Below are 19,923 nucleotides of genomic sequence, written 5' to 3'. Positions count from 1 at the left end.
GGTTCTTTGTGTGGAGTCAAGTAGAAGCTACCATGGTTTTTGAGTAGACTCCAGGGCTGGTAATTTTTGGAACCTATTGTCTTTTGGCTCAGTGTGTTATAGTTAAGAGTACTCTTGAACTAATGTTTAAACAGAAAGAAAAGGATCAGCTCATTAGACTCTGAGTTAAGTTTATTCACTTAACTCAGGTGCTAATAAATCCTTTACATCTAGACTGTTCAGTATTGCGAAAGGCAAATTTTAAACAAAGATATCATATATGGTATGATTGATACTTTAGGCCAAATTTGGAATTTCAGTCATAACATTCTCAGCCTTCTAAAACTTTACAGTAGCAGATTATTCAAATAGGAAGAACACTGATATAATTCAAGGTAGTTTTCAACTACCTTTATATAAAGTGCTTTTGCTATTTAAAAAAATGTTGAGTATGCCAAGTTCTTTTGGATTAGAAATGATGGGAACATGAGTTTCATCAGTTTCACTACAAGTCTTGTGTGATGTTAAGTTTGTTTTCATAGGTTGTAATTCAGAAGTACTGTATAATACTTAAGAACCATCCATGAAAGGGTATACCATAGAAAGGGACAACCAACTAATTTGAGAATTATAAATAGGATGACACAATGAAATTTCAGAGTTTCTTTTGTGTTTGGTTTTTGTTAATGGGCTGTTTCATTTCTGACCACTGTCATGTCAAAGCTTCCCCAGAATTTTTACCCTAGTTTGCCTGGATTAACATAAAGGCAGAGTAAAAATTTTCATCTGAAGGAGGTAAGTCTAGATGCAAGGATATCTGAATGGCATTGGTTTACCTACCAACATTATTACTTATGTGTTCATAGTTATGAAATTTAAAACTTAGCACCAGTTTTTTTGTGTGTTTTTTTCTCTCTCTTTTTTATCCTCACCCGAGGACATTTTTCCATTTTTTGTTCAGATAGAGTGGGAGGGAGAGAGAGAGAGAGAGAGAGAGAGAAACATCGGCATGAAAGGGACACATTGAGTGGCTGCCACCCGCACAACCAACCAAGGCCGGGGACAAACTGCAACCGAGGTATGTACCCTTAGCGGTAACCGAACCCGGGTCTCTCTGGACCACAGGCTGACGCTCTAACCGCTGAGCCAAACCGGACAGGGCAGCACCAGTTTTTATCAGTTAAATGAAATTTAGTTTTCTGACATGAGTGAATTTTAAGGTTAGAAACTAATACAGATGTAAAAAATGAAACCAGATATTTTCAACAAAATTTATTTTCTTTTCCTGAGAGACTAAATTAGTACAATATTTGTTATTATAACATCCAACATGTCTTATGTCAAACTTAACCACTTTCTATGCAGTGACTGTGGTGGGGTGATCTATTTTATTTGACTACCTTCAATGTAATTCATTTGGTAGTTCTAAGGCATATCAGTGATCAAAATGTTTCTCCCCACAGTTACTCCTGAATTCTCAATCAGTTTCTTCCGCACATCATCTAAAGAAAATTTATGTGGTGTGATTACACTCTTTTTTTTATACCAGGATTTCCAAAACTAGGAAAAACACCAACATTTAAAACATCAGTGTTTCTAGTCAAGATAGTTCAATTAAATTTCATCAGTACATTATATCATAGTTTAACTCATGCTAGAAATATTAAAACCCAAGATCTGAGTCACATAATATCAACATTTCATATTAATGAATAAATTACTTGGGTTTCATACAAAGATATTAAGTGATGAGAAACAGAAAAAGTGAAGCTTTCAAGAGCTCTTTTAAAAAAATACAGAAGCAAACTAATGAACACAACTACACAAAATATACACTAACCAATTGCAAACTAAACTAGTTAAAGATTAACCTTAAAAATATATTTTAAAACTTCGTGATACCCTCATAAAAGGCAGCAAACTAAGGGTATTAAAACAATAGTCATTATTTTAGTTACTGTGCATCAAATCTAAAAGATCCAGATAAAGGAAATGTTTTTTTTCGATTCAATTTAAATACTTTAAAATTTGAAATATTTAATAATTGATAGTATATAATTAAGTTTTAAGAATATACACAAATGATTTGAACAGGTTTTATATTCAGTAACTTGCATGGTTTTTACACTGGCACTTTTATCACTAATTTAGGAGAATCAGATGCATTTCCCTCCATATACTTAGGCAACTAAGATTTCAAATGATAAATATGGTAGTAGTTTAAATATTAAAGTTTTACATGAATATTGGGTTCATTCTTGTTTTCCTTTGTTTCCTAGGTATTATCCAGTTTTGTAAGGAAAACACTTTTATATCACAATCAAAACTTGTCTTGCTTACTAGACTGTAGCCATAATTGGGTTACAGTCATTTAGATTCATTATTTGGAATTATACTTACTAAGGCAGACCTAAATGAAAACTTATCTTCTAGAAGAATTTCACATTTGCATTTACCTGCACTGCAGAATGGGTTTAAGCAATATTTTAGCTGTTAGGAAATATTAATTTACTTAAACTTATCTTTGACTACTCAGAACTCCTAGAGTAGTCAACCTTCTCTTTGAGTTCACTTTAAACTATATCTGATTCATTCCAAATATATTTTTAAATAGAAGTTAGACTTCATTAAGGTATTAAACTCTAAATCTGAAAAAAAATGCATTGAAATTTTCAATTTGACAAGTTCATTAAAATTGTTGAGCGTGTCTTGATACATTTACTTATCAGCTTTTTATTCTTTCTGCTGGCACTTCCTTAATGTTTATTTGCATCACCTCTCTGGTTCATTGGATTGCTACTATTTATACTTTCATGGACTTTATCTTCGCAGTTTACTATATCTTGTGAAGCCTTTTCCACATCTGCTTGGCCAGCTGTATTGGCTGTTTTTGGCAAGGTCATCTGCAGTGCACACCACAGAGTAGTGCGTGCCTTCCGAGTAGCCACACACATCTCTTTAATTGCTGAAGCAAGGGCAAAAACATCTGTAAAAAAACATTCAGAGCCAGTTCACATTAGATACCATTTAAGTTTCCCTTCACTTTTTTTTTTAAGTAATTTTTAATTGATTTTTTTTTTTTAGAGAGTGGAAGGGACAGAGAGATAGAAACATCCATGTGAGAGAGATACATAGATTGGCTGCCTTCTGCACACCCCCAACTGGGGATCAAGCCTGCAACCTGGGCACATGCCCTGACCGGGAATAGAACCAGGACCTCTCAGTCCATGGGCTAACACTCAATCCACTGAGCCACGCTGGCTGGGCAAGTTTCCCTTAACTCTTTTTTTCCCTCACCCGAGGACATTTTCTTTGCATTCATCTTCAAATAGAGCGGGAAGGAGAGAGGGAGGAAGAGAGAGAGAGAAACATCGATGTGAGAGAGACACATCAACTGGTTGCCACCCACACAACCCCAACCAGGGCCAGGGACAAACTGCAACTGAGGTACATGCCCTTAGTGTGAACCATCCCAGGTCATTGGTCCGCGGGCTGACGCTCTTATAGCTGAGTCAAACCGGCCAGGGCAAGTTTCCCTTAACTCTTAAACAAAACTCAGTGCTGAGCTACTAAATGATCAAATATTATTTTTATAAAAGAAGGATAGATATTGACTAAGCTAACCAAATTTCTTGATTTAATATGTATTTAAGTGTTGACACTTTAGCCTGGCCAGTGTGGCTCAGTGGTTGAGCATTGACCCATGCGCCAGAAGGTCGAGGGTTAGATTCCTGGTCAGGGCACATGCTCAGGTTGTGGGCCCGATCCCCAGTGAGGGGCATGCGGGAGGCGGCCAATCCATGTTCTCTCTCAAGGCTGTTTCTATCTCTCCCTCTAACTCAGTAAAGAAAAAATTTTTTTATAAAAGTGTTGACACTTTAGCCCTGGCCAGTTTGGCTCAGCCGTTAGGTTAAAGCATTGGCCCACTGACTGGAGGATTGTGGGTTCGATTTCCAGTTGGGGACATGTGCCTGGGTTTCAGGTTTGATCCCCTGGCCCTGGTAAGGGTCATGCAGAAGGCAACCAGTCAATGTGTTTCTCTCACATCAATGTTTGTTTATTTCTCTTTCCCTCCCTCCCTCCCTCCCTCCCTCCCTCCCTCCCTCCCTCCCTCCCTTCCACTCTATCCAAAAATGGATGGCAGGATATCCACTGGTGAGGAATAAATAAATAAATAAATAAATGTGTTGACGCTTTATTTCTGACTTGTATGATGACTATGCTTTGGGTAGAACACATACTTTGATTGGATTATAATAAAGCAGATTAAGTTAACAAAACAGATCAAGGTACTTTTGGAGTAGATTATGTGGGCATCTTTTACCAATTTATTCTTTTTTTTTTTAATCCTCACCCGAGGACACTTTTCCGTTTTTTTGTACAGATAGAGTGGGAGGGAGAGAGAGGAAGAGAGAGAGAGAGAGAAACATCGACGTGAAAGGGACACATCGAGTGGCTGCCACCCGCACAACCAACCAGGGCCGGGGACAAACTGCAACTGAAGTACGTGCCCTTAGCGAGAACCGAACCCGGGTCTCTCCGGACCGCAGGCCGACGCTCTAACCACTGAGCCAAACCGGCCAGGGCTACCAATTTATTCTTTAGAAAAGTGTAAATCTAAGAAGTCCAACCTTTTAACCTTAGAATATGATTTTATTCAAACTTCCGCCCTGGTGGTTTGGCTCAGCGTTTAGAGCATCAGCCTGCGGTCCAGAGAGACCTGGGTTCGGTTCCTCCTAAGGGCACGAACCTCGGTTGCAGTTTGTCACCAGCCCTGGATGGGTCGTGTGGTGGCAACCACTTGATGTGTCCCTTTCACGTCGATGTTTCTCTTTCTCTCTCTTCCTCCCACTCTATCTGAACAAAAAATGGAAAAATGTCCTTGGGTGAGGATAAAAAAAAAAATTCAAGCTCTCTTGTCTTATTAAAAGAATATGCATTGCCCAGCTTGTGTGGCTCAGTGGATTGAGTGTCGTCCCAAGGACTGAGAGGTCCCAGTTCAATTCCTGGTCAGGGCATATGCCCAGGTTGGGGGCTCAATCCCCATTGAGGGGCATGCAGGAGGCAGCCAATCGATGGTTCTCTCTCATATTGATGTTTCTATCTCGTATCTCTCCCTTCCTCTCTCTCTAAAAAATCAAAATTATTTAAAAAAAAGAATATGCAATAATATTTGTACCTCTGTCATCTTGGCATCTAGGAACTCCTTGCTTTTGACGATTTGAAGCATTAACAATTTCATCCTTTCTGCGTGACTGTACAATGTGAATGGACTCTAAGTGTCTATCAAGAGCAGTAGAGATATTGGCATGCAGGGGAGAGCTTCGAAGACGTTCCATTTTGCCTAGTAAAGTCACAACCTGAGGGAAAGATTTTAAATTTTGATAAGGCGTCTTACATTACCACATTGTCCTGATATTAAGTAAAAACAAATCTTCAGTGAAGCAGAATAGACATGAGAGCAATAATATTCAGTAAATAATGAAATGCTTATTGTGTCCTGACACTGTGCTGGGGGAAACAAAGATGGAAAGTCGGTCTTTTATACCTACTTGTGTATGTTCATTCTAAAAACTTTCAGGTAATCAGTTAATGGGAATAAACTAGTTCATACCTATATTTTAAAGACAGCATGGTACAAGTAAGAAACTGATGTTCAATAAAATAGACTCTGTTATATTGATTTTTCTAATTCCTAAAGTGGCTTTTATTCAACCAGAGAAGCAACCTGTTTCACTGCATGCTTTTTCTCAAGAATCTTCATCAAATTTTACTTGGAAAACTAACTTTTTAAGAGACAAATATCAAGCCTGGCCGGTGTGGCTCAGTGGATTGAACATTGTCCCATGGACTGAGAGGTCCCAGTTCCATTCTAGGTCAGGACACATGCCCAGGTTTTGGGATCGATCCCCAGTAGGGGGCATGCAGGAGGCAGCCGATCAATGTTTCTCTCTCACATTGATGTTTCTATCTCTCTCCCTTCCTCTCTCTAAAAAAAAAATCAATGAAAACATATTTAAAAAAGGGGGGGGATGTCAAGGGGAAAAAAAAGTACCCTACTCTATTAAAGTTGATTAGAGAATTCTGAAATTACAAAAGAGATAATAGGAATAATCATTTATTAAATTACAAAAGGACTTAATATCAGTATTTTATACAATATTTTATTTGAAGTGATATACTACTTTCCCAAAACAAGACTATTTTATAAAATTATGCATACCTACATACTTCAGTTTATCAGTTATTTAATACACTGCTGTATATACTTGTTTGTTGAATAACTTAGTGCAGGGTTAAGAAAATGAAATATGGATATTCCCTATTAATTTACCATCCTGTATAATGCAAGCACGGCTTGCTCATCAAGGTATAAAATGAATGTTTGTGACTAAGAAATGGGATTTTCCCTATAAATAATATTCAAAATTGTTTTGTTTTAAAAAAAATTATTTCTGTTGAGGATTAGCTCCACTGCCAACTTGAATTTGAAGAAGAACCATTTAAGTTAACTAAACTTACCTTTAAATAATTAAGTGGGGCTATTTTCTCTTTCCTAAATATTAATCATAGTTCTAGGACCAAACAATATACTTCAGAGAGTTACACATAGCCCAGCCAGTGTGGCTCAGTGGTTGAGTGTCGAGCCATGCACCAAGAGGTCGCCATTCGATTCCTGTTCAGGGCACATGCCCAGGTTGTGGACCAAATACCCAGTAGGGGGCATACAGGAGGTGCCAATTGTTCTCTCTCATGGATGTTTCTCTCTCTCCCTCTCCCTCTTTCTCTAAAGTCAATAAAGAAAAAAAAATTTTTTTTTAGTTACACATAAATTTGATTTTAAAATTCTTTAGAATTCTGCCCTGGCCAGTTTGGCTCAGTGGTTGAGCGTTGGCCTGCAGACCGAAGAGTCCTGGGTTTGGTTCCCGCTAGGGGCACATACCACAAAAAAATAAATAAATAAATAAAATAAAATAAATAAATAAATAATTAATTAAATCCTTCAGAAATCTACCTTATTGAAATGCTATAAAAATGTATCATGCAATTTAAAAGTCCATTATTGGAAGTTTTTACAGCTTACCCTGGCTTGTTCTCGAAGTTCATCTACAATTAAACGATCAACTCTAGATGGGTTGGAAGTCAGCCTTGGAATTGGAGTGTTGTTAGTACTGGATACTTTTTTTCCTGGGTAATTCTTGGCAAGGGCCAATTCAGTCTGTAAAAAATTATATAATTTTTAGATTATAAGTTTTCCAAATATGATTCAATTGTAATATTTCTCTTCGGCCTAAGCAATAAATGAAAAACTACTCCTTTAAATAATAATTGTTTTGGTATCAAAAGGCAGCAAATACAAACCACAGTATTTTTCTATTACACTTAATACAAATAAAATACCTGAACACTCCAACAGTTTAATACTTAAAAAATTCAAAGAAATATGCTCTGGTGGGTTTGGCTCAGTGGTTGGAGCGTCAGCCTGGGGACCAGAGTCACAGGTTCAATTCTGGTCAAGGTCATGTACCTCAGTTGCGATTTACCCTGGTCATACCTCATGTGGGAGGCAACCAATCGATCTCTCTCTCCCTCCCTCTCTCCCACTCTATCTGAAGATAAATGGAAAAATATACTCAGGTAAAGATTTAAAAATAAATAAAAATTCAAAGAAATAAACTTTTAACCCATTAAGGAAAAAGTCTACTTCACTGGCAAAATAAACTTTATATAAGCAACAATTTTTTAATCCCAAGTTTTTTTAGTCTTTTTAAAACATTTATTTTTGTTTTTATTGGTGACACTATCACAGATGTCTCCATTCCCCCTCCCCCAGCCTTTTTAGTCTTTAAGTCACCTAATTAATTTCTTATAGTCATGAATTTAACAAATACTGCCCATTAGGAAAGAAGTCATCTTAGAAATAAAGCAAGTTACTCAAAGTACACAAAGGTAAACAAAATTGAGATAGGCATAGGGGACATCCTAAGTTACTCCTAAATGGACAGCTTTGTGTTACCTTTTTTCTCTCCTTTTCTAATGCTCTCCATTGTTCATAGCATTCTTCTAGACGAATATGAAGTTCACTGGCTGGCCCACTACGGGTTTTAATTGGTCTTTGAAATCCAAAAGTTGGTACGAAACCAGAAAAGGAATTATCACCGTACATCATATCATTGAAATAAGGGTATAAATGGCTTAAGTCATCAAAAGAAAACAAATCATAGGAATCCAGCAGGGGAACAACTGAATGGCTAAATGGGTGGGTGGATCTTAAGGGAAACCCATTTAAACCAAGTTGTTGAAAACTCTGATTATGCCTTAAATCTCCCATCATATAATTAGAAAAGCATGACGCCTGTGTGCGATTCACACGGCTATTAATATTGTTGTCTCCACTTCCCTGTCTGTGGCTATTAAAATGACTCTGTGCCTCCAACAGATCTTGATATGTATTTTGAGGTAAACCATCTAAATGCTTTGGACCTTCCTCAGGATCATAAAGTCCACTCTGGGGCTTAGCCTGAAAATTATGTTTGTTTACATTTTCAATGATCCCATACTGCTGAGCTGAATAATTATCACAAAATCCGTTTGGCTGCTTTATTTTTTTATCAGTAACCAATTCAAAGAGATTTTCTTCCGCAGTCTTTGTCAGTCCTTCCATGTGATTGACAGATTGAATTCTTTCTGCACCATTATAATTGAAATCAAAACTAGGAAATGTTGAAGGGTTTTCTTGGCAATATTTCTGAAACAAATTGCTATTTGGAGTTAAATTTGCGGATGATAGTTGGGGAAAATCTGAAGAATGGTTAGAACCTTTTGAAGCTGCACTTAAATGACTACTTAATTTCATCAAGTTACCTTGATTTCGATAAGGAATAGGAGTGTTATTTTTTGTGTGGACATTCATCCAAGTTGGCCTATTTAAACTGATACCTCCTGAAGATGTTGCTGAGTTTGACAATAAGTTCACTGATTTAAAATACTCAGAATTTGAGGGGTCAACTTTAGCAAACTGTTGCTTTTCTGTGACATTGGCAAAATCATTATTAGCTGGACAAACTGTATGAGGTTTTAGTCCATATTCTGATTTTAAGCCAAAATCAGCAGTGAATGCTGCTTCCTTTGCAAACTGTTTTTCTGTCATGTGTGGTGTTGTTTTTGGAAACGTGAAATTCTGCTGGTCAGGAATTATCTCTTCCATTTTCTTCTGATTTGCTGGTTTAACTTGAAATAACTTTGTGTAGGTGTCTGCTTCTACAGTTGGTGTTTCAGGTGTGCCATTGGCTAATTTTTTACTATCCTGGACACTAAAATTTGAACACTTATTAAGCTTAGCCTTATTAGGATGAGCATATTCTGGGTATCTACAATAATCTGCATTTTCATTGTATCTATTAAACTGGGAAAGAAATATCTCTGCCCGTTTTTGCTGTAACGGTGCTTCAAGACTTTTAACACACATTTTCTCTCTTCCATAAGGGTAAGTATCAAGTCCTGATTCTTTCATGACATCAGACAGGCCAGCTTGTGGTGTAAAACAGTTTTTGACAAATGGATATTCTTGGAATGTTGTCTTAGCTGTATCATTTGTCTGAATATTGTAACAGTTAGAATGATCACTTCGTGAGGGGTACATCCATTGTTCTTCAAGGTCTAAACCAGTAAATCCATGATAAAGTTCATCTATTTTTTGTTGTGGTGTGAGATTACTATTATGCAGGTATTGCTTTTCCACTGCTGACACAGATTCACCACTATAAAAAGCTTGCTGAGAGATGGCTGTATCTATTGGCCTTTTGGTTTCTGTTAACAGGTCATGGTGATCTGCAAATCTGCTTGTGTTCATTGGCCAAACTGACTTTAAATTGGAGGAGCAGGTCCTGGAACAAGTAAATATATTTAATTACAATTTAGGTTTTAAAAAACATTATCATCAGTGGAGAAGGTAGGAAAGGTTTTTAAAAACACTTATCTCGCCCCACCTCAGCATCCTCTAATCCTTTTCAACTCTTTTAAGCTACCATTACATTCAAATAATTCTCTGTCACTTGAAATGTTCTATATGCTATATGAATATGTATTTTAATCTTAATATGGCTTCACTATATTTTTCCAAGAGGCATTAACTAAGGCCTAAGGCTGATGACTGTATAGTCTTATGTAATATTTTATCTATAGTAAGCAGAAAATTAAGTTTTTCCTTTAAGTAGGTTATTACATAATACAAAAGTGTTGTTGATCACAATTTTTTCAATGAAAAAAGATGTGTTTTGTTGAAACTATTATTGAAATTAAAGTATTTTAATTGGTTACATGTGTGCGGCATACTTCCCTATTTATGAAATAGGGCATTTGGGTAATATGACTTTCACACCCAAATAAAACAATTAATGTATATTTAAAAATTTTTTTACCAAATGAATAAAATCCATATGGATTTCTGCACAGCAGAGATCCTAATTTTATTCTTTGGGATATATGTATATAAATTCCTTGGATTTTATACTCTTTAAGCCAAACTTTAGCTCATGAACTCAAGGGAAATAGCTCTGAATTATGCAAGAGTAATTTTCCAAATGAAAGTTCTTAATAGCAAATTAAACCTTAGACTGTAATTTTCAATTGTATATAAGGACCTTAGCAAAATCAAGGCTCCTAGAAACAAGTATTTGAATTAAGATGTCTACTGTCAGATAATCCCCTATTAAGTAAAAATAAAAGTTAATAAATAGGATAATCTAGTATACAGGGTGGGGCAAAAGTAGGTTTATAGTTGTTCATATGGAAAAGAATACAATAATTAATAAATAATAACTCAAGAATAAACTGTTTCACGTACACACAACTGTAAGTCTACTTTTGCGCCACCCTGTATGTGAATTTAAAAGTTTACTATAGCCCTGACTGGTTTGGTTCAGCTGTTGGAGCGTTGGTCTGTGGACCAGAGAATCCCGGGTTCGGTTCCCGCTAGGGGCACGTACCAAAAAAAATAATAATAAAATAAATAAATAAATAAATAAATGTATGTTTACTATACACTATATGGCTTATATGATATACTAACCCGTCAGCAAAATATGGTTGTGACTTATCTTGTTCTTCCAAAATGTTAGATACAAGTCCATATAAGTCTGTTTCACTACCATAGTCATTTCTTTCTGTTTGAATCCTAAAAATTAATGAGTATCACATAAAATTATTTTATTCACACTGAAATACAAGATACTGATTTCTATTTCCAGATTTATTCTACCATTGTTTTTTATAAACTATTTGGATTGAATCTATACGATAATTTCAAATAAAGAAGAAACAAGAACTCAAGAATAATTTCCACTTTAGCTTACTATATATGCTACATAAATATTTTTCCTTCATTTAAAATCCTACGTCTAGTTCACAATGTATGCCTACCTCTTAATTCTCCAAAACACATGCTATTCATTTTAGGTGACCAAAATATGAATCTCTGATCTATGATGCTCGGTACTATGGCTGCACCTAAAAGTATATCTGATCCTATTGTATATCCTTCCATAAACACTTGCTCAGATTTTTCATTTGTTATTTGAAAACCATATGAACCTGTTGCTCAATTTTTGTGTCTCTTTATACTACATGTTGAATTAGAAAGTAAAATGTGATATGGTCCATCCTACATACTACAGAAATATTGCAATTATCCCTTAAAAGTAACAGACTTGCCCTGACTGGTTTGGCTCAGCGGTTAGAGCATCAGCCCATGGACCAATGAGTCTTGGGTTTAATTCCAGCCCGTACCTCGGTTGTGGTTCGTCCCCGATCCTGGTCGGGGTCGTGTGGGAGGCAGTCAGTCAATGTGTCTATCTCGCATTGATGTTTCTCTCCTTCTCCCTCTTTCCCACTCTATCTGATGATAAATAGAAAAATATCCTCAGGTGAGGATAAATATAAAATAAAATATAACAGAAAAGTGTCTGGCCAGTGTGGCTCAGTGGTTGAGTGTCTACCCATGCATCAGGAGGTCGCTGGTTCGATTCCCCATCAGGGCACATGCCCAGGTTGTGGGCCTAATCCCCAGTAGGGGGTGTGCAGGAGGCAGCCAACCAATATTCTCTCTCATTGATATTTCTGTCTCTCTCTCCCTCTCTTATATCAATAAAGGAAAAAAAATTAAAAAAAAAAGAAACTTGAGTGTCTCTTCTGCTTTTCGGTGGGGAGCTGGAGGTACCAGTGCTGCCATGGCTGACTCAGTCCCTCGCTACCTCAGCTCTTCCATCGAGGACAACTTCAACTATGGGAACTGGATGGCATCTGCCAGTGTGTACATCCGAATGGCCTTTCTAAGAAAAGTCTACAGCATTCTTTCTCTGCAATTTCTCTTAACTACAGTGACATCTGCAATTGTTTTATACTTTGAGTCTATACGGACGCTTGTACATGAAAGTCCTGCCTTAACTTTGGTGTTTGCCATTGAATCTTTGGGTTTGATTTTTGCATTGACTCTAAAGAGACATAAACATCTCCTTAACCTGTACCTGCTTTTTGGATTTACACTGTTGGAAGCTCTGAGTGTGGCCAGTATTGTTACTTTCTATGATGCATATATTATTCTGCAAGCATTTGTACTGACTACTGCGGTATTTTTTGGTTTGACTATCAATACTCTACAATCTAAGAGAGATTTCAGCAAATTTGGAGCAGGATTGTTTGCTGTTTTGTGGATTTTTTGCTTGTCAGGAATCTTGAAGTTATTTTTTTATGAGACAGTGGAACTGGTCGTGGCTGCTGTAGGAGCCCTTCTTTTCTGAGGATTCATCATCTATGACACACACTCACTGATGCATAGGCTGTGTCACTTGAGGAGTATGTATTAGCTGCCATCTTGGATATCATCAATCTGTTCCTGCACCTGTTGCGATTTTTCGAAGCAGCTAATAAAAAGTGACCGAAGTGCCCTGGCCGGTTTGGCTCAGCGGTTAGAGCATCGGCCTGCAGTCCAGAGAGACCCAGGTTCGGTTCCCGCTAAGGGCATGTACCTCGGTTGCAGTTTGTCCCCGGCCCTGGTTGGGTTGTGCGGGTGGCAACCACTCAATGTGTCGATGCTTCTCTCTCTCTCTCCCTCCCACTCTATCTGAACAAAAAATGGAAAAATGTCCTCAGGTGAGGATTAAAAAAAAAAAAAAAGTGACCAAAGCTAGGCTGGTGTGGCTCAGTGGTAGAGCATTGACCCATGCACCAAGAGGTCGTGGTTTGATTCCCAGTCAGGGCACATGCCCAGGTTGTGGTCCTGATCCCCAGTGGGGGCACACAGGAGGAGGCCAATCAATGTTCTCTCTTATCAATGTTTCTATCTCTGTCTCTCCTTCACCCTTCCTCTCTAAAACTCCATAAAGAAAAAAAAAAATTAGCCCTAGCTGGTTTGGCTCAGCGGTTAAAGCGTTGGCACCGGGGACCAGAGAGACCCAGGTTCAGTTCCCGCTAAGGGCATGTACCTAGGTTGCAGTTTGTCCCTGGCCCCAGTTGGGTTTGTGTGGGTGGCAACCAGTTGATGTGTCTCTCTCACATGTATGTTTCTCTCTCTCTCTCTTCCTCCCTCCCTTCCTCCCCCTCTATCTGAAGATAAATGTTTCTCTCTCTCTTTTCCTCCCTCTCTCCCTCCCCCTCTATCTGAAGATAAATGTAAAAATGTCCTCAGGTGAGGATAAAAAATAAATAAAATAAAAAGTGACTGAAATAAAAAAAACCCAAAAAAACAAAAACTCATATTTTGCAAGGATACATGATTTGCCAAACTTTTACTTGTCAAACAAATCTTTTCCACTACATCATGTTATTTCACAAATATTCAATATAAAGTTTTTTTATGTAATAATGTATTAGTATATATCTAAAAATAGTCAATGTAATATATACTAAACTATTAATAGTTGTTATTTGGAGGTGGGGAGGCAAGGTTAGGTGGATCTCTGCTTTCCTTTATATATTTTTTGTAAAGTCTTAATTTTTTCAAATAACACATATCAAGTTAAAAATATTTGTTTTTTTGCCCTGGTTGGTTTGGCTCAGCAATTAGAGCATGAGGAAGGACATGTACCTGGGTTACAGGCAACCAATTGATGTGTCTTTCTCACATTGATGTTTTTTTCTCCCTCCCTCCCTTTCACTTTATCTAAAAATTAATGGAAAAAATATCCTCAGGTAAGGATTAAAACAAAAAAATTCCTTTTTTTATAGAATTATATATTATATAATCTTTCTAATTAAGTCACTATTTTATAATTTACCAAAAATTTAAACAATTTTTTAATTAATAAGATTTTTAAAATAATTATTTTCTGCTTAAACTAAAGATGCATCAGCTTCTATCAACTGATTCCTTATATGTAATTAAAATAAAGGTAAATGTCATTCTCCTAGGCTTCTCTTTGTAGCAGGCTCCCATATCTTACACTTTCTCTTTTCAACCTCACCATACTTGCAGTGCCTAGCAAATCATCATCATCAGTACTGTAAAATGTATAAAGTTGGGGATAATATTTGCCATGTTAATGCTAATATCCCCATTAGGAGAGAATCTGGCATAGAGTAGGCCATTGTGGAATTGCATAGAAAAATAATTAAACCCTGGCCAGGTGTCTCAGTGGTTGGAGTGTCATCCCATACCCCAAAAGGTTTTGGGTTTGATTCCTGGTCAGGGCACATACCTGGGTTGTGGGTTTGATCCCAGTCGGGGTGTGATCCCGGTCAGGGTGTGTGCGGGAGGCAACCAATTGATGTTTATCTCTCTGTCTCCCTTCCTCTCTCTCTCAAATCAATAAACGTATCCCTGGATGAAGATAAAAAAAAATGAGAAGTATCTTACATTTGATAAAAATCCTGTTTATTATCCCAGCCAGTTTGGCTCAGATGTTAGAGCATCAGCCCATGGACCGAAGGGTAGAGGGTTCGATTCTCAGTCAAGGGCATGTACCTGGGTTGCAGAGGAGGTTTGATCCCTGACTGGGGCCATGTGAGAGGATCTCGATCTCTCTCTCTCTCTCTCTCTCTCTCTCTCTCTCTCTCTCTCTCTCTCTCTCTCCCTTCCTCCCTCCCTCCCACCCTCCCTCTCTCCCTCTCTCTCTCTGTTCCCCCTCCCTCCTTTCCATGCTATCTAAAAATCAATGGGAAAAATATCCTTGGGTGAGGATTAACAACAACAACAACAAAGTTTTATTCACTAAAGGTTGCCTCTAATGAATAAAAAACAGTAATAAGCTAAAAATTATATATATAACTGTCCAATTTAGAGTTTCCTAGAAGTTTGATAAACATAAAATTATGCCATAACAAAAGTTAAAAATATAAAATTAAAAATGTTGACATAGGGAACAAAGAGCTAATACAACTGGGTTCACATATAATTAAACTTAAAAACACTTCATTTAGCCTGAGAAATAAATTTATTGACTTACCTGTTCTTTACATTAACCTGAGAATTAGAAGGCTGCTTAATATCATCTCCATAAGTAGACCATGGTGCATAAAAAAGGGAAGAATCTACAGAACTTGCATATTCTGTTGAAGAAAGTGGAGTATAGGTCTGCCTTAGGTCAACATTGTCTTCACTCTGAAATTTTATAGAAATATTTGTGTATCAGACACATCAAAAGAAAACTACATTTATTACATAATATTAGTGGTATAACAAGAAATAGGAGGAAATAACACATGCATAAGAGGACACAAAATCAAAACTAGACTTAGCCATTTGAGCTTACTTTATACTAGGGATTGGCAGATTTTTTTCTGTAAAGAGTCAGATAAGAAATACTAGGGTTTATTGACTGTTAAGGTCTCCATTGAAAGCAGGATAGATAGATAATATGTAAACATTTGGATGTAGCTGTATTCCAATAATTTTTTTTTTTTTTTTTACAAAAACAGGCACTTGGCCCTGGCCAGTTTGGCTCAGCGGTTAGAGCATCGGCCTGTGGTCCAGAGAGACCCGGGTTCGGTTCCCGCTAAGGGTATGTACCTTGGTTGCAGTTGTCCCCGGCCCTGGTTGAGTCGTGCAGGTGGCAACCACTCGATGTGTCCCTTTCACGTCGATGTTTCTCTCTCTCTCCCTTCACTCTAGCTGAACAAAAAACAAAAAAATGTCCTCAAGTGAGGATAAAAAAACAAACAAACAGGCACTTGGCAGACCTAATCTAACTCCTGGGGGTACTTCTTGCTTATACCTAGTATAAGACACCTATAATTACTGCAGTTTCAATTTTTTTAAGCAGATGAGCATAATGTAGACACTAGTAATGTTATTTTTCATAAATCATTTACAAAGCTCAGTCTTAATGCTCCTGATCTGTTTTTTAAAAAAAGTTAATGTACATTTATATAGAATTTCAAACAAATTCCATATACATTATTGTATTCAGTCAGCCCTATGACATAGGTATTCTATTAAAATAGAAAAAATAAGAAAACTGAGACTACAAGTTACTGAGCCCAAGGTGACAAAACTAAAATCCAAACTTAAGGCCTTCTTACTCCTACTCTAGGATGTTTTAAAGCAGTTTCTTTAATTTTCAGTCTTGTTTCTATTTCTAGGAGATATTTTTAAAATGAGATGATATATAAAATGTTATGATCTCTTCAGAAAATGTAAAGATATTACTACAATTAGAAGAAAAATACCAGTTAATTTTCTTTTTCTTGTGTACACTTCCATATGAACTTCGATAAATAAGGTGAAATTTTGAATTTTAATAGTTTAATGATTTAAAATCCTGTCTCCTTCCAAGAAGGATTGTGAAGTAAAAATAAAATACTTGAAATAGTAGAATAAATTTAATAATAAAAGATGAAACATTTAGATGTATTTTATTCTAGAAAATGCTTCTTTAAAGAAGTCTGAAAGTATGGGTTCATAATTTTTAACTCTCCAAATAAAGAACTACTAAAATCTGAGATGTAATGATTACAAATATCCAGATATAACACAGTAAAAATGATTATTTTCTTATACAAGCTGAGGCAAAAGTAGGTTTACAGTTGTGAGTATGTAAGTTTATTCTTGTATTGTTATTATTTTCCATACGAATAACTGTAAACCTACTCTTGCCCCACCCTGTACTTATTAAATACAGAAAAATCTAATCCTGACTAAAAATTTTTTCTAATTGCTTTTATTCTCTTCATCAAAATTTACATTGCCCTGGCCAATGTGGCTCAGTTGGCTGAGTGTCCTCCCATGCACCTAAATAGAGATCCCCAGTTGGATTCCTGGTCAGGGCACATGTCTGGTTTGCAGGCTCAATCCCCAGTAGGGGGCATGCAGAAAGCAGCCCAATGAGGTTTTCTCTCATCAATGTTTCTCTCTCTCTCGCTCCCCCTTTTCTTTCTTCTCTCTCTAACATCAATAAAAACATATTTTAAAAAATTTACATGAAAGAGAACACATATTTAGATCAATGTATTCCTATATTCCTAAATTTTTGTTCTTCATAGACATAACTGAAAAACATTTTAAACACACATACTGAATTTATACTTTAATAATAAAATATGAAAATTAATACCTTCCAATCATCCATCTTCAGGAATCTCAAATATTTTACAACAATTTGTTTAAATTTTGGTTATGGTAACTATTTGAAACCTACACATAAATTTCTTATTTATAGCTTATGTTATGATAAGTATTCAGCTGGGGAAACTAAGGCACAGAAGAAATTTTGCTAAGAGTGCCACTAAAAACTATCTTTCCAGATCTTAGTAACTTTTATCTTTAGACTCTTTCATAATTTTATTCCTTTAGTTCTGAAGTTTTTATCATACGCCCACCTTAACTCTCTTTTAGGTGTGAAGTATCCAAAGTGACATAAATAATTGTTCATCTTTTTAAAGTAGTTGCTTAAACAAAAGAAGCATTTTCAGATTATGTAATATCAAATGAGGTAAAGAATACTGGAAAGTAAATATATTTTGGGAATATTCTTTTCAAATATATTTCACATTTTAAAATAAGTTTGAGTATTAGAAAAATTAAATTCTTAAAAAAGATTAATTTAAATTTTATATTTCAGGATAAAACAAGCAACTAAAGTAATGTGGAGAATTCAAACAATTATACTTTAAATATTTGGATATTTTTCAGTTAAAACATTTAGAGATTAAATCACAAATGCTTGGGTTGGCATATTAATTAGATCTAGGTAACTACAAAATTTACTACTTATATCCTTGATATAGGTAAAACAACTAAAAATAAATTCAAGTAAATTTTAGTATCATGTAAAATTGTAGAGAGCGGTAGAATGCTGGTGTTGGCAGTGAAAAGACCTGGGTCCACCTGGGCTTTGTCACTTAGGGCGCAAATCAAGCTTTCTGAGCCTCAATTTCTCAATCGGTATGGTGGGCATAATACTTTATAAGGCTGTAGAGTGGAGTAAAAACTTATTTCAGGGTATCATTATAGTTCAAGGTGTAACAAGACCAACACTGATATCCTGGTTAAATAAGCTCACACGAGCCCTGGCCAGTTCGGCTGAGCGGCTGACGCCGGCCTGCGAACCAGACAGCCCCGCGGCCAGTTCCCACTAGGGGCACGTGCCCCCCACACACAAGATAGTAATCATTTCAAATGAATATGACTTAAGTCACCCTAAGACCAACGTAATATGACTCACAAAACTAAATGTTTTAGGTGAGGTAAACGGTGGCATGTTTGTACGGTGTTACGATACATCCGTGAAGAAAAAAAAAATTTTTTTTAAGGTCTAAGTAAACACGGATCTTTCCCTTACATATCTGACATTACTGAAGGCAAGACGAAAACCAGAATCGCTTAGACATCTTATTCCCTAACTTGTTTTCGAAGCAAAGCACGTGCTCCGCCAACTCTGTGTGGACGCGCCGAGCGCTCTGGACAGCGGCGTGAACGGCTCAGGTAAACCGACCGGTTAGAACAAACCCCGCAACCCCGGCGGCGGCGAACGCACCTGCGCTTTGTAGCAATCGTAGAAGGAGGAGGAGCCGGTCAACATCACGCTGCTGAACACATCCGTTAGCCTACTGCTGGCGTCGGCCCCCAGGTTCCAGCAGCGACTCGCACCTCCGCGGAACGCCACCTTGGGCTGCGCGAGCAGGGACGGGAGACCGGGGAGAGACATCACGCCGTGTGGAGCCACGGCTGAAACGGCCCTTCCTGTCCACCTCGCCGGTTCGCCTGACTTGACCCCCGTCTCCGCCGAGGGCCGTCACCTGGGGCCCGCGCTGCGTCCCCGGGGTTCCCTCCCCGCCCTGGCCGTCAGTCTGTGGGCCCACCCGAGGGCGCCGCGGTCGCCTGCCCTGACGGGCCTACGTCGCCAGCCACCGCCTCAGCGCCGCCGCGGCCCGACGTCGAGGTGTCGCGGCCGCGGCCCGTCCGTCCTGTCAGCCGCGCCGGGACACCCCGGCCCCCGACTCCACCTGTCGCCGCGCCCCCAGCCCGCCCCCGCGGCACGACCCGGGCGCCCCGTCGGGGCTCCTCACCAGCCACCTGCCCTCTCCCGCCCTGCAGCGATCTCCTCAGACAACCGCGTCTCCCGACGCGCCCGCTCCTCAGCCTCTCCTCTAGTCGCCGTCCTCTAAGTCCGGCCGCCACCCGGGCCCTGGCCGTCCCCACCATTTACCTCAAGTCCCTCCCTGAGGCCTGGGGAGTTAGGGGGCTGCGAGGGGTGTCCGCCTCTCACCTCCATGGGTCCCCCAGCCCCTCCGGGACTCGGTACAGCTCCTGGGGCACCGGGGTGAGGGGGACGTCGAGACCCAGCTCCCTCAGCCCGCACCCCGCCGCCGCCGCCGCCGCCGCCCCGGGCGCTGCCTGGAGCCGGTCTGTAGGTGGGGGCTCGGAGCCGGGAAAGAGGGTCGGGGGAGAGGCCGTTATATTGCCAACCCCGGCTCGCGACCGGGCACCGACCTGCCCGGGCCCGCCCCCTC

The 19,923-nt window shown here is 38.4% G+C and overlaps 2 protein-coding genes across 2 annotated transcripts; one reads left to right on the top strand and one right to left on the bottom strand.

Moving 5' to 3' along the window:
* Positions 1-2,735: 2,735 nt before the first annotated feature.
* MEIOC (meiosis specific with coiled-coil domain) lies at positions 2,736-19,685 on the bottom strand. Its single transcript, XM_036269304.1, has 8 exons — positions 19,620-19,685; positions 18,948-19,082; positions 15,420-15,574; positions 11,051-11,155; positions 7,997-9,866; positions 7,064-7,198; positions 5,159-5,339; positions 2,736-2,965 (listed from the first exon to the last, which is right to left on the bottom strand). The coding sequence occupies exons 1-8, from the start codon at positions 19,683-19,685 to the stop codon at positions 2,736-2,738; spliced, it is 2,877 nt and encodes a 958-aa protein (XP_036125197.1).
* Positions 12,207-12,776, top strand: LOC118634630 (protein lifeguard 4-like). The gene has a single exon (XM_036269305.1). It carries the CDS (start codon positions 12,207-12,209, stop codon positions 12,774-12,776), a length of 570 nt encoding a protein of 189 aa, XP_036125198.1.
* Positions 19,686-19,923: the final 238 nt, after the last annotated feature.

The sequence above is a fragment of the Molossus molossus genome, unplaced genomic scaffold (genome assembly GCF_014108415.1).
Source record: "Molossus molossus isolate mMolMol1 unplaced genomic scaffold, mMolMol1.p scaffold_m16_p_19, whole genome shotgun sequence".
Classification (NCBI taxonomy): domain Eukaryota; kingdom Metazoa; phylum Chordata; class Mammalia; order Chiroptera; family Molossidae; genus Molossus; species Molossus molossus.
Note: the sequence above shows the minus strand (reverse complement) of the source record. Positions and strands in the feature narration are given on the sequence as shown.

Bases quoted from the DNA above. Each gene is read 5' to 3' on its own strand.
- LOC118634630 (XM_036269305.1), top strand. From the start codon at position 12,207: ATGGCTGACTCAGTCCCTCGCTACCTCAGCTCTTCCATCGAGGACAAC.
- MEIOC (XM_036269304.1), bottom strand. From the start codon at position 19,685: ATGGAGGTGAGAGGCGGACACCCCTCGCAGCCCCCTAACTCCCCAGGC. The intron at 19,083-19,619 runs GTAAATGGTGGG...CTGCTCGCGCAG, and splicing joins GCCTCAGGGAGGGACTTGAG to CCCAAGGTGGCGTTCCGCGG. The intron at 2,966-5,158 runs GTACAAATATTA...GTTTTTTTACAG, and splicing joins TAGATGCCAAGATGACAGAG to ATGTTTTTGCCCTTGCTTCA.